At 37.3% G+C, this 15987-nt stretch overlaps 1 protein-coding gene across 1 annotated transcript in view; it reads left to right on the forward strand.

Annotated features, from left to right (window-relative positions):
* LOC106637852 (uncharacterized) overlaps nt 1–15987 on the forward strand; it is a 144893-nt gene that overhangs the window by 115122 nt on the left and 13784 nt on the right. The window contains exon 4 of the mRNA XM_089594808.1: nt 14489–14506. Within this exon, the coding sequence (XP_089450934.1) occupies nt 14489–14506 (18 nt within the window). The remainder of the gene's footprint in view (nt 1–14488; nt 14507–15987) is intronic.

A 15987-nucleotide genomic window follows, 5' to 3' on the forward strand; every position in this document is an offset into this window, starting at 1 on the left:
AGCTTATTTAGAGACTATTTTATGAGAGACTTTGGCCTATTTTTTATAAAATTTCAGAACAACGCATCTACTTTTTATGTCTCAGTAAGCAATTCATTTAGGAACGTCCAATAAAAGCGTCAAGGTCTATACTTGGAAAACTACTAAGTCGTTCATTCCTGTAACATCATCAGCAACTATCACCCATTTAGTGTATCAACAAAATCCACACAAGGATCTCCTCTACTACGAATCCACCCACCTACACCCCAAAAATACAGCAATGAAAAAGTCTCGCGTGATGAATCATTCAACTGACCATTCATCAAAAGACCATTAATATTTCTCAAACCACGTGACAATCCTATTGCGAACAGTCCAAGGTAAATGCGTATAAACACGTCCTCCCTAAGGTCAAAGTTCAGAAGGTACAAGCTCAATCTTCTCCACTCTCTTACATCCACACGTACAACTTATGGGTACACTATAAATCAGGGTGACATGGATTGTGGACGAGATGTCTAATACTTACGTCGTTGACGTTGAAAATTGAAAACCCTTTATCCCTTCTTCGCTTTTCCACCTTGAAAAGAAGAAAAATAGTTCGGTGGAGGAAAAGGGACGCTCTGCTGCTGTTAATTAACTACCCTCCCTCCCTCCTATCTCTTACTCCTCCCCATCACCCAACTCTCGATTTTCTTTGGTGTGAGGAATGTAGGGGTAGGCAATTAAAGATGGAAAGCTTTACTCAAAGTGGGCAGATGGAGAAGGAATGTAAAAAGAATAAAAAAGGGAGCTCATCAGAGATATAATCAAATTAGATTAGGCGTGTACGTTTGTTTCCCGGCCTTGAGCGATGGTACTGATGAAATGGCGTGGCAATTATTTTAAAGGTAGTGGTAACAGAGATGATTATTGAGGTAAGTATGATATTTGACGTTAATTTCTTAAATTAAAAAGGTGTAGAGGACAAAGGGTCACTTGAATTTGATAAAAATAGAATTCAAAATACTTCACTTCTTTCTCATCCATCGCTAAGCGTTACGTACATTTTCTCGATAAAATAAAAAAAATCCAACAGACGATGGCAAGTTCCATTGAAATCACCGTACCTTTTGACGCGTTTGATTTTCCATAATCGTTGACGCTGTTGCCGTCAGTTGTCTAGTTTTCAAACACGTTTCGTATATAAGGATGGCACACCAGTAAAGTTTCAACTCTCGAGGCAAAAGACGAAAGCAGTTCCAACATCCAACAGGGCTTTCCATACGTACCTGAATTTATTTTACACCTCCATCGTACTTTCATCGATATGCATGTCAAGATAACTTCCTAGCTGATTAATCGTTTTTTTCCTCATGTCCCTGACGACTGATTCTCGTTACTACCTTTCTTTCTTGTAAAAGATGCGATCTAATCGTTCGGAGCACAAAGCATCATGTCCAACGTACATGTATACAACCCTCCCATGTTCCACTCTCCCTCTGTAACAACTAATTGCTTGGCCGTACGAAAATTAACTCCTCGGCAACAGCAGCAGTAACGCCGACAATTAAGTTCTCAAATTATTTTGCTCTTGCCACGTTGTGAGCGATGCACGCGCGCTACGAGTCACGCAAGCCGTACATGTACCGTCTTGGTGGTGTCTAGAAGTTTGGGGTGTGACGTTTCTGGAGATAGTTTAATAGCTGTAAGGGAACAAGTGTACGTTGCTTCCAGGGAGGTCAGTAAAAGTTTTTTTTTTTTCAATTCAGCCTACAGCTGTAAGTTCCTTGGCTTGTCCACAACAAACTGAAACTTAGAAAAAAAAAAAAAAAAAATCAAAGATTTTGTGATTGCACGGGAGTAATGTTAACAAATTTCAACAGTTTTATGAGAACACTTATTGATTTTCCTTTTTTATCGACTGTTTTCGTGGTTTATGTCGTACCTGTTTGTAACCTTGCACTAGTCAAAAAATCATGTTTATAATCCATTCGACGATTCTCACAATTATTGTCCTGAAAACTTTTGCATACTTATTTTTCATAAAAATTCGATTGTCTCGTTAAAAATGTGTCCTCGTCGTGTCAAAAGTGTCAAAAGTCACCACGGGAAAACTTTGTAACCAGACAAAAAAAAATTCGAGGTTCGTGCGGGAGTTTTCCTATTCTTTTGCACCATCATCCCCAATTAAACTGCATTCTCGAACCACCGAGCGAAGCGTCACATTCATTTCTCTGCTCCTCCCTTCTCTTTAAAATCTCGTTCATCTGACAATAAACCCAACCCCCTCTGACCGCACGGCAGTCCCAAACTTCTTTCACATCTTTTCTACAGCGAGACCAGACAGACAGCTCACCTATACAAAATTCCACTGAAAAAGAGAATAGATAGTCGACTGCCGCACCACTCGACGGGAAAATCGCCGCCAAACTACATTGTGCCCGACGCAAGAAGGAGAGGAATGCTGTATTGCTCTTTGGGAAAGGCTCGTTCTTACCCTCTGCGAGAGACAAGTTCTGGCTTATCTTCTCTTCGCTGGATAGTAGTTAATATGTGTATACACGTGAGTGGAAGAACAAGCACTGCAAAAGAAAAAAAAGTCTCGTCGATACTAGCTCACTTCAGAGATTAGGGGAATTGAATTGTTTTCGGGGAAACGTAACCGTGAAATTAGCTGCAAGCGATATCTCTTTATGCAAATATCTGCACGGGATGTGAGTCGTTTTGTGTGTGTTGGGTGGCAGTCGTGCAGAAAAACAACTCAAGACGAGAGAAGAAAGCCGCGATCTGATGATACCACAAGTCGTCCCATTGCTTTCTGATTCCATAGTGGATAATGTCGGCAGCAGCATCAGTCACCACTGCACTTCCGAAACAAGGTGGTTGATGTTCTTTGACGGGAATTCCAAATTTTTTCAATTTCACGCAACCACCATCACGTACGTCCCTCCATTTATGCCTCAAATATCCATGGGGAACAAACTTTTCTTTTCTTTGTCAAACACACCATAAATGTACGACACTGCAAAACACCCTGACGCCCAGTGATCCCACTAACAGCTTTATCACGTCTAAAGCTTCAATTAATACGCGATAGCTAGCGATATTCCCTCCTTCCGTTCCTACCCCTGAAATCTTTTGTTGTCAAATCATTTGGATATAATAACAAGCTCTTGATACAATTACAACGATAGCAGCAGCGAAACCTAATTAATGTAAACTGCATGCCGTGGAATCTGTTACACTAGTAGGTATACATCAACGTATACCTAGCATGCTAGGCCTCGTATAATTTCATCGAGCAATGAAGAGATATTAGATTACAGTTTGTGCAAATTTGCATGGTCGGCACGAGCTGTACCACGTGTGTACAAACTAGCGGTGAGCACAGCATATCCTTTGGGTCTGTGATTGCAGCTTTAACAATAACTTTATTGAATCGTCCAGCGACTGTCACGAGCAAGTGGCTGAACTTTGACTAGTTGGAAATCGTGTAGTATTACTACCTACTGTCGCAACTATAGTTGATAAGAAAGAATATATTCTATGCAGTTTTCTGACCAGCTTTAACGTCAAAATCATCGTGGTAGAACCATTTCTCGAATACATGTCATATTTGAGCATTGATTGTTACACGAAGATCTTGGACAGCTACTTATGTTTTCGAAAGCATACATAAAGGGATCAGATATTGAATCGATTAGTCTTACCATCAGATGAACCATCTACTTATTTTTTGCTATCGAGTGCGTTCGTTGGAAAATACATTTAAAACGTTTGTTAAGATTTTTAATTAATTTCATTAAAGTTTCAAGCTATGATTTCAAGGAACAAAGGTAAATCGTAAAGAAACTCTGTTACAAGATTCCAACCCATAACAATTGAAAAACCTTTGAAACCTTAACAGCCAATCTTGTATGGATCCAAATCCTTAATTCAGAAATCCATAATCCCATTTGATATAAAACTTTGTACTCAATAGTCGATTTATCCAGTGTTCAAACTTAAGAATCGAAATAACCTGAGTTTATAGACCTACAGTCTCTGATTTTAAGTCTTCCATCTCTTTGTAACCTCCTAATCAAAACATAAGAATTACCGCACACTGAATGAATTAAGCTTACTAACTAAATAACACTTTAATTTAAACTCTTTACTTATTATTGGATGTTTAAGCTTAACTCTAAATCTTAAAAATTAATACGATTAAGCTGGTAATCTTACTGCTTTTTAATTTAACCTCAACATATTCCACAATCATTGTTCGAATAAAAGTTTATCAACTCTACATTTTACTGTTTGAGATAAACAATTTTATATTAATCTAAGCTTTATAACCTTATGATGAAGCTCCTAATCAATGATTGAGTTACTTTAAGCAGCTCTCTAAACTTTATAACCTTCAAACCTAACCTCAAAAAACGTCATCAACTTAACTATTAAACTACTTTTTTTTCTTGGTATTAGGTTGTTGGGTTACAAAATACAAAATTTGTTACAAATATCACCACCACTCCTGAATCTGTAGGTAGTGAATTATTAAAATATTGTTAACTCAAAACCATTCCCCTTTTTCTTCTCTTGCATATGATGAAGATAATTAAACAAGAATAGATGCATCGTATAATCATGTAATGGCACGAATGTCAAAAAAATTTTAATACTAAAAAAATCATTTAATCCTAAATAAACTCACGCAATACATTTACATTCATGTAGAGATCTTCCTTGCTAATGCGATTGGCTTTTAAATGCATTTTAGCTTATCTCAAGCCAGAACTACGAACTCTGAGAATGATAATAAATTATGACTGCACCTCCGTCCCCTTTCTCGCTCTCGTACGTGCGTTCATGTCTGTATGTACACGGTGCTTTTCACCCCCAGCTTATTATTATAGCAGCGGCACTTTACAGTCGCAGTTATACGCGTTGCTGGTATCATAAATCACGTAACTCTTGCTTCTGGTGTACACCAACCTCTCGTGTATCTATACTTTCTATCTTTCTTGCTTTCGAGAAGAAAAAGTGGCGGAGAATCAGCGAAGGCTGGGAAAGGCTAATCGTAAACGCCAAATAGCGGTCGCCGTACTAAAACCACATGTACAGAATCGAGATGACAATGCGCACCATCAGATTGCTGTAATTTACTGTGACTGCCACAGTACGAGCTGTGTTGTACGTAGGCTTTCGTGAAATCTTCGACGGGTATGGGTTTATTTGCATTGAGACGCGAAATGTGAGTGTAGAGGAGATTTAAGTCGCATGTTTCGTAAGCATTCAAGGGGTCAATATTTCCTCTTTATTAGTTTCCGGTTTCTTTTATATAGCAACGTACGATAAATGAGACAATTTTTAAATGTATACGTAAATTTTGACTACCCACGTCCCACCACCCACTCCAAGTAACAACTTCTCAGGTCCTTTTTTTCCCTTGAATACATCCTTCCTTCCTTCCATTTCTTTTATTTGTTACTTCTAAGTCTACTTTTTTTGGAGAATAAATTACGTAGAATCAACATAAGTTCTCGCTTCATTTAGATTCGACTGTACAAGCATACATATTATTATTTGCGTAAAAGGAAAATCCCAAAGTAATTTCAATACATATATTGATTTAAATAATTCACACGTTAATTTCCCTTGACAGGTGGGGGAAGGATTATTTGTTTATTACTAAAAAAAATGAGAGAGCTCAAACTTATAAATACAGACCAGAATAAATAGCGAGATATAAATAAATAAATTTTAGTATCGTGAAAGGCAAAACCGCATTTTCTTGCGCTTGACGCTTATTTGAATGAATTTCCGTATATTACTCGGCACTAGTAGGCGCTTGATGGGTGAGGAGAGGGTGTATACTATGAATTCAAGCATGAAAATTTATCCAACTACACCTAAATATAAATCTCTTTAATATTAAATTTCGTATCGATGAAATAATTTGTAGGTACCTGGGAAATATACAATTATGTTCTTGTGTGCGCTCTAATTTATTACAAATAATTTTGTAGATGGGTGTGGAAGAAACTTGTGATTACGTACAGAAGCACCTTTTTCACTACAAAATATGAACATGCATGTATTTCGTAACAATTGACTAGGCGTTGATAGTTACCTTAGAAATCAATTACACGAATTTTTCATGAACTCACCGCATACGCATGTAAAGTAAGAAAATTGATGGTTAGGCGTGACAAGTTTCGTAATTATGTACACCCATAAGTAACGGTTATTAGATAAAAGTACACTTTTTTATTTTAATGAAAAACGTGGAAATGATGAATTTTGTCGTCAGTAAAGGTTGACGTTATTACTTTCGGGAATATTAATACTTTTAATTTTTAACATACTCCCTGCGTGACTACCCGTGCACTCGAGGAAACAAGACAAATTAACTTAATGAATTTGAAGCCCATTGTGCGATATACGATACGTGTACGTGCAGGATGTGTGTGTAAAGGTATTTCATGCTTTTTTTGTTAAGCAGCAAGTAAAGGTTTTGTTTTTCAGAGTCACAATTAGGGGCGCCAAAAAAGTGCCGAATGAAGCGATCGTCAAAGCGTCGTAGGTAATGTAAACTGTGAAATATGCAATTCCGGGAAAAATACATACACAGGGGTTAAATCGAAAAATAACGCAAAGTAAACAACCATCACGCAACGCGAGATTAAAAAGCAAACAAGAGCTGGACGGGTGGAGGTAAATCCAAAAAAAAAAAGAGTTGTGTGCACAGCCGAAAATCGACGATTTACTGTGGAAACTCTGAAAATTTCAGTGCGTTCGTTTGCAACAGTAAATTGACCGAAGCAAACGTGGGATCTGATGGTTGGAATGGTAAATAAAATTGCCCACTGACGATTTAACGTCACGTTGAGTATACGTATGCACCGGTATAAAAAATATTACGTGTTTAATAGTGAGGTATCAAAACGAATTTTAAAATAAAATTGTTTAAAAAGTTCCGCGTTACTCTTAAAAAGAAAGATAAAGAAATTTTTACGTGAAATTAATTGCATTTCACGTAGCAAAAAATCCATTTCAGTAAAAAAAAAAAAATTATATCTTCATGCATAAAACACAAGTACCGAATTAACAAAGTCAATGATATGTGTCGTTGTACGTATAGCACGTAAATTAATCATTGTGTTATTTTCTGCTTTTTCATGCTCTTTCATTCTATTTTAAAAGTGTTTACAAACAACAAAATTAATTAATACTACACTCACAGGTGGTGAGACCGAATTTCTGGACTTATCATCCACAACCGGGAGCATCAGCATTTATGGACCTCATCCCACGCACTCCCCAGTCATTTACAATTTAATCACTCGTGTGGCTATATTAATTATTATTTATTCCCATTGACTTTGCGCCACACATGCAAATAATAACAAATTCATAAAAACAAAACACGCAGCGTAGCCCGTAGCCCTTCAGATGCCCAATTTGCATATGTATGTACCAACACATGCACACACCTTGAATCCGCAAGCTCTGGGGCTTTGCGCGTACACTTTTATGATTTATACGCGCCATTGTCTCCGTCTACTGTGCGCGACAAGCCCAACTACCGTTATTGTTGTAGCAGCGCCCCAAATTTCGACGCGTAATTTTTATTGCACCGATGAGGGATTTTCTCTCTTTATACTGTAACAGGTGAGTGATTTATGATAATTATCACGTGTCATGTTCTTTTTTACAACTTTTTTTTTTTTTTTTTTTTTTAATATTGGGAACTCGCCGATCGATCGGATAAATAATGGGACACTTTGGTATCCGAAATACATCCCCACGCATACAAAAAATAATAGAGTTTTATTAGGAAAATGCCTCATTCGGTGGCCACTTTAGAATACGAATGAAAAAAAGATAACAACGAGCTGATCAGGCAGGGAGAAATTTATTGCTGTTTATGCTTCGAAGGTGGAATATTTTTCCGATACTGCCTCCATGCGATCGCTCGGCCTGACCTATATCTAATACTGTTATAACGATATTGTTAATTGCACAATTATTGAAGTATTTGAACTTTGACTGAAATTATTATCCTCAGAACAGTGGATTCAGGTGGTTTTTACTTATTGCGTGCTTAAGATCACTTTTATTTATACTTGTGATATTTTGTTTGGTGTTATCTTTTGGGTTGATTGAAACACGTATTAATTAAATAGTTGATCGAAAGTATATGAAAAATAGAAAAATCGAAATGAAAAGAAAAAAAAGTGAAAGTATAGGGTAGAAAAATATAGGATCAGGGAGTACGTGTGCGCTGCCATACATATTAATGAGAGCACCCAGAGGTGTAGGGGCAGCGAAAGCGACGTTGATTTCACGCCTATCGCGCGGGAGCGTGAAGATCTTTGGGTGGAGATAACGCGTTGGTGATTTTCTTTCTATGATAATGAAGAAGGAGTTCCGGGGAGGGGGAGGGGATCGTTTGCATAAATGAATGAATAAAACTTTCTCGCATTGATCTGCGCGCACGTGCGCTGGGCGTGTGCGTGGGCATGTGCGTTTTGAACTTTGTCGCGTGCTGCTAAAAGGACTTTAATTAGCATACATCCGCTATGGGAAGAGAAAAAAAAATTGTTCGAGCGTAGTGCCGAGGGATTTCGAGGTGCTGTCTGGAAGACAAACTTGATTATAGTATTAGATTCGACCTTGTAGCGGTTGTTGAGTTTCTTTGTGTACTTTTGACGATTGCTAAGAGCTGATTGTTTTATATTTTTTATTATTTTAGTTTTCTAATCAAAAATGACCTTCCAAGCGTTTCTTAAATTATTCTGGAGTACGCATTGGCTGAATTAAAACGACAATTTGTTTGCATAAATTTTCCACTGTTAAGTGTCACTGGAGTCAAGTTATTCTTGAGGTAGGTCTCAATATTTTCATCTCTTACAATTTTTGCACTTTGGTATTGAAAAAGTAAGTACACACAGATAATATACTATTTTTTTAAGTACTCTGTGTTGAGTTATTCTTAAAATATGTTCCGAAAAAAATGTTTGCTAATACAGTAAATATATTCAAGCTGGAATCTTACCATTGCTTGTAATTGATTTTCATTACTGAGTGTTGATGGTGATTTTTCAAGAAAAAATATATCAACTACTTACAACCAGTAAAAACAAAAAATTATCCGAAAATATGCAGTCAAACGTAAATTAAATTGATTATAGACATCACTTGCACCAAACAAAAATTGAAACCCAATCTTCTCCATAATCATACCCTTCCCTTTCGGGATAATTAACTTTTGTCCCCCACACCTCGTATCAATCACAATTTTCCCTTTTCACACCGTACACATACACCCATTTTGCTGGCTCGTTCGTTCGCGTAGCCAGAGTTGTTCGATTATAATTACATCGAACCGGTCGTCTTGTCGCATTTCCGGCCATGTGATGTCATATTTGTGGAACCTGAGAACTGCAAATCAATGTGATAAAAGCGTGGCTACCAAATTTTGGCGTCTTGCACTTTTTTTGACCGCAGATTTATTTTGTTAAGCAAAAAAATCATCATTTCTCATTCTAAATGACGTTGCTTAACGAAACTTAAAAATGATTTGAAATTAAAGATCAACAACTCTTTATCGATGGGCAATAAAGTTTTTTCTCAAACGACAGAAATACTGAATCAGGAGAACTTTGATTTTGTAATTTGTCAATGAAAAATCTAAAAATTCACCCCAACTACTAATTCGAATAACCTACAACTGTGAACAAGAATCCAAACCACTGCAAATGTGACATTTAAAACAGTATAACACACCCCCCGACACGTACGCATTTCTATGGTGCATGTGGGTATACACCCAGAAGCTTTCCTATTGTGTCGTCGCATACTCGAAGCGCCAATATTCGTACAGCGGCAGAGCCCCAGGTTTACCTATCTCTCTCTCTCTCTCTATTTCCACGGAGAATCGGTATTATCGAGTAATTGAATGGTAATGGCGGTGAAATGTTGACCACCTCCACCTCCTCTCTCTCTCTCGCGTTGTTTGCAAATATGCTCGGTAGCATACACAGCAAGTACAGCTATCCTAGAGAGGATCGCTGTTTGTACGCAAACGTGTAATCCCAAGCTTCTATACTATCTGCATCCTCTTTCGCCCACTGGCGAGCAAATTCTCGGCTACTGCTGCTGCGGCTAGTTACTTCAGATGTTGTTGTTGTAGTTTTTTTTTATTGCAGCGTGGATGGTACTTTAAACTCGTGTTGTTTCGTGTGCACAAATGATATCGTGGCGTTGAAATTTTTCAAACTATATTGTTGATACGTTTCTGAAATTTCGATTTACGGCGAACACTCGAGTGAGAGATTATACCATCCGTACAAACACAGCCGTCGTCAGTTTCGGTACTTTCACGCGCAAATGCAGTACACGACGACGCAGACCAGTGGTTGAGTTAAAAAAGTAGAGGAGCAAAGCTTCAGAGAGACGGAGTAAATGAGCCCGTCCGAATGGACCCCTGCCGCTAATGCTGCTGGTGTTGTTGCACAATGGGGACCAGCAAAGTTCGACAGATATCGAGTGGTGGACTTATACTTGAAACTGCACTCACGAACAAAAACTGGGCTTGAAAGTAAGCTTCCGACCAATTTGCCGCAATTCGCAGTTTTCTTGCTTTTAGCTCCCTCAACAGTTTTTGTGGTTTTTATTTAATTGCTCAACCATTTTTTCCAAAGCATGTACATTTACTTTAAAAAAAAGACGAAAAGTTAATCAACTAATCCATTTTTAAAAGCCAAATCGAATAGTTTGAAAGAAGAGGTAAAAAAATGCAAAAAATGATTTTAAGTAGTATAGTCCGCGTTTGGTCAGACATAGCTTCTCGATGGTCTTTTTTTTAATATAACGTCCGGAAAGTGCCGCTTCTGTCCACATAAATGTAATCTGTTAAAACTACATATAAAATTACAAAGCGTTAACTAAGCTTGACTGATTATTTCTATATCATGCTGTCAGTGAGCTCATTCCTGGAAAATCCTTCGTTTATAACTCATCGTTTCTCTTCCACGTTTTGAAAACAGTCGTTCGTTTCGTTTTATAAATGAAATAGCCTGCTTAATTTTTGCTCAAAAACCCGTACAAACATGTAGAATCTCCACGTTACAAAGGATACGCAGAATGTTCAGAGGACATAAAAGGAAAGGATGCATGCATGGAATGTGAAAAAAAAAAAAAAAAAAAAAAAGATATGAATAAATTGAACAACAACATCAGAGATAAAAGTGGGCCATGGATAGGCAATGCATATGCTACAGCATTTTTGTGGGATCACACATGGGGTGTTTTCGGGATAGCCAGCCAGCACGCAATAACCATTAAAATGTTATAACATCCCTCTAGTGACTGTACATGTTTCGTTCCCTATTGTCCGAGAAACGTATCCACCCAGACACACCCTCACAAGCGTGCCTTACACAACGACTGACTGTTGTCATCATGAGTACTTCTAGAAAATACGTGTATTATTTAATATATAGAGACGTAGTAACCGAGTGAGTTGCTAACCATTTTTTTATTTTTAAAGTTGATAAACCTAGATGATTACGTTGTACATATTTAAAAATTAGATTAAGAGAATTTTCCTCTAATTAATGTAATAAAGAATTCTTTTTAACACAAGTTATAGCTCTGTCGTGAAAAAAGCTCGGCTCCATATCTGTTTTCCTCCATTCTCCTTTTCTTTTTCGTTACATTTATGTGCCATCCACACATTTGCCCAAAACGCAGAATTTCCGGGCAGTGCTTGTGAGTTAATTTCCCACAAACTGTGAAATACGCAAGGTTTAACATTTTTCTGTTCTCGTTGTGGGTGCATTCGAAAATAATAATGTGTTGTACACGAATCACATGCAGTACACGATAAGAGTAAAATTCCTTTCTGTGAATTTTTTTCTAACAGTCTTTACTACCACTTGCATGCTTGCAACAACAATTTTCAATAATTTCTTTTAATACTGAAGAGGAAGAATTTTATTTTTTCTAAGAAATAAATGTCATTTTAGAAACGGAGTTCAATGACCTTTAGGTGTTTGGTGTTAGGCATATACCTCATATGAAAAAAAAATTTTGTTTCAACCAATTTTGTACATCTACATAGCGATGCACCTCTTACCATAAGCCTGTTAAAACGCACATCAACGTTATTATTCGAACTAACTGAAAAAACTAGGATGGATTACATAATATAACTCTTTTTATTTTGTGCTCAAGTGAAATTTTGGAGTCACTAGTATGTATTTATTGAAAAAATAAGCCCCCACACGAAATAATGGAATAAGAAGGCAGATAAGCATGTCTCCTCAAAATGGCATCCCTGTCACCTCCTTCTCTATCCACACAAACCAAGCCCACGCTCAACCGCACACATACCAATCCGTTTTTTCGTTCCCCTTCTTCTTTCCCTACTGCTCTCCGCTGCTCCACAGGCTCTACTGATGAATTTGCCGCCCCTTCCCCTCTTCCCTTAACCCCATTCTTCGCACACTCATGCTGGCGTCACGGCAATTTGTCATGATTCTAGTGCAAGATTAGGCTACGGAGCATTTATTATGCACTCAGTTGTGCCCGAGGATCACGCATTTCTAGCCTTTTTCTGTGGCAACTGCTGTGAGATGCAAGAACTTTATTAGAGCATAGAACAATCCATCGTTTTTTATGCTCTGATTTTTTTTCTTTTTTTTTTTGTGAGGAAGAAATAATGTTTTTCGTGATGCAAACGATGATGAATGATTTGTCGATTTACGATGATGGTTTTTGTTTCACTAAGCAAAATGTCGTGTGAAAAAATTTCGACCAAGTCAGAATTTTCATGTATATCCTATGTATATAACGTCATTATCTTCTCATTTACCCAACAATTGTTACATCTTCACTTCCCAGCTCTTTAATGTAAATGTAATTTCGCTATTTATCTTTTCCGGGACATTCGGTTTCCTATGTTTTCTCACTGGCCATCCTTGACTCCTTTCTTTTTCCCAACCTCTGTTATGCCTATTTCTACGAGTCTCATTTTATTTCTCGAGTTTTTTTCTTTCTTTCTTTTCTTACCTCTGTTGGTCTCTTGTTCAGTTCCGAGATGCAAATTTATTCAGATTCTTCCTAATTTCGTTCTTTTCGTTTTCGTCTCTCTGCCCCATTAAATGAAAAGTCAAGCGTCGTTTAACATCACAATCCCAAATTTTTCTTACATTATTTTTTTTTTGTTTTTAACTAACTTTTACTAACATTGTAAGTTAGAAAACCACAAAGTTTTCCACTGATAAGTAGTACTTATACCTACGAAGTACGCGTGTTTATGCATTTAGGAACTCAACACTTTCGGAAAGTAATGTGTAAAAATATCTCAAACCTGTCTCATTAAGTGTTAAAACTGTCTATAAAAAATTAATGTTCAAGTGACCCATTACTTTCCAAAAAAATTTTCATAATTTTATGAATTTTATCATTAATTGAAGTAAAAAAAAAAAAAAATCAGTTTATCCTTGATTTTAACAGCAGTACTGGTCAGCTATATTGATTTGTATGAATCAGAAAAAGCTTATTAATAAAAAAAAAAAAAAAAAAAAAAAAAAAAAAAAAAAAAAAGTAATACTGGTCCTGTCCCATAGCTTTTGAAAAGTCCCTTATCCACCGTACCCAAATAATTAGACGACAATCTGCCTCTGAAACAAGAATAATCCATCGTCAGCCGTAGAAACTATCTCGTCCATACCAACACCATCTCTACGCCCTATTGTAATAAACGTATCCACGGAAACTCAAAGTGGATTAGTCGGTAAGGCACGTCCCCTAAGGACAGCATTTTCTACTTCACGGAAGAAGTATAAGCACCTAGGGCTGAGTGCTCGTATCACACGCCGAGAAAATCATGTATTTAGGACAGAAGGAGACACTGACTCTCACGCGACGAGGAGCCTCGGGCGCAAATGAGGGCTCGAGACAGCTGCCTCTACGTCTATGTACAGCAGGCAAGGACCGTGTAATCTCCCTCTTTTTCTCTCTCAGGATGGAGGGATGGAGACAGCAAGCAAGACACAACATGGCTGTACAATGGGGCTCTTGGCTTTGGTGGTCGGGAGAAAAAGTTTCAGCCACTTGGCCGTCCAGCGAACGCAGATTCTCACGTCTTCTTCTCATTCTTGTTTTCGGGAGCACTTTCGGTGGTGTAACTCGTCTGTACCGATTTTAGGCAGCTCTATCGAGGACTTGAGTCACTCCATTCTCCCTTGCATCTTTTTTTTTTTTTCTCTCGTTTTCTGATCCTCTATGTCTCTTCAAGGCATAGTGCACACAACTGAACTTACGATGAAAGATTTATGCAAGCTGTCTTATAGTTATTACCGTTCTCAACACTGTTATGACAACATTGATTATGAAACAAGTTTAAATTATAACTGAAATACAATAAATACACTAGAATTTATTTACTTCTTGGTACGTCATAAATAAAATAAATAAAATCAATCATGATCACGCTCTTAATTAAATTTTAAATGTTTTTCTGTTACAGGGACTACTACTACGATAGGTGAGTAACCTTCAGTGTCCTACAAAAATACCTACATTTACCTACCATCTAATTGATATCAGTTCACTACACGATCGCTGCTACCTGAGCTGCTTCCCTTACACTTACCCAGTAACCCATGCCACAACTTACGAGGCAAAAAAAACTTACAATTTACGCACAATCTGAAGGAGCAACTTCAAGCACAACAAAGCTAACAGTGGTAACAGCATACGCTATCGGAGCTAATCCCTCGAGCTTCTCGTATTGCAATAAATTTTCAATACTCTCTTGCATAATAATTTCTGCAATGCTATTGTAATAATTTCTCCAAGGTATGCAGCCAATTGTAATTTCCTTCTCTCATTTTTGGAGAAATTTTCCTCTATATCCAGGGATTGGGATCAACTGTTATGCGTTCTTTTAGACAGAAAAACAAAAACCATGCAGAAGCCTTTGTAACGATTGCCTATCCAATCTTGAAAAAAAGCAAATGCAACTAGGCTTAATCGCAGTTACGAAGGTTGAAATGGGAATTGGTTACCATTGACGAAAATGCTAAGCGTTACATTTCATGGAATAAAAAATTTTAATTGATTCCCAATACTGTCTTTGCAATTGAATGTTCCAAGATTAACCAAAAATTTTGATGAACCCTATTCGAGAATTAAAGTCAAGCTTAAAAAGGTAAGTAACAAGAAATAATGCAAAAATTATAAATTCTGAGAACGATAGAAAACTGATACCCAAATGCGTTTTGTCTTAATTATTATCTTCATGAGGAAAACAAGACCAGACAGTATCAAGATTACTCTCGATGTTTCGTTGCATATAATTATCATTGATTGGAACTGCCGTTTTGTTTTTCTTTAATTTTTGACAATGTAGGTCTATTATTACGAAAATCCCCTACTGATCTTTCTATCATCTTTTTTTTCATTTACTCTCTGTTATGGTTTCCTCTGTTGGTTGAGAATCTTCAGACGGAGGGTAATCAAAGCAGGAGGGGAAAGAAAAACTATTTGCTAGGTTGGTCACGCAGTAATCTCCTGAATGGTGACAATTAAAGCAAAAAGAGCCGCGGATTTTTTAGAGAAAGAGAGATAGAGAGAGAGAGAGTAAGGGTGGCCACTACGCATAGCACAGCTGTATGGCGTATGCATACTAAATTATGCCGGAATTTGGGTACGAGTCTGATGCTCTTTCTCCTTTACCCTGTTTTTGTTGCTTCCATTTCCATGGCGTGCCTTCTCTAAAACCTCTTTTTATTTATTTGTCCTTTTTCCCTTTTCATTACAATCGCAATTCTACTTTTGTTGGCTTTTTTCGTCAGGGCTTTACGGCAGCAGCTCAACATCGCTTTTATATTCTCACTTACGAGTCTCGTAAATTTTTATGGTATTCAGTGGGAGCAGGCCCTCGTAGATTTTCAAGAGTCGCTTTCTTTAATTTACTCGAGTCTCCGCAGTAAAAGGATTCTTTTTGTGTTAACTAATTAAATT

This window comes from Copidosoma floridanum, unplaced genomic scaffold (assembly GCF_036245765.1).
Source record: "Copidosoma floridanum isolate Cflo_tuat_1 unplaced genomic scaffold, Cflo_Japanese_pri ptg000021l, whole genome shotgun sequence".
Lineage (NCBI taxonomy): Eukaryota > Metazoa > Arthropoda > Insecta > Hymenoptera > Encyrtidae > Copidosoma > Copidosoma floridanum.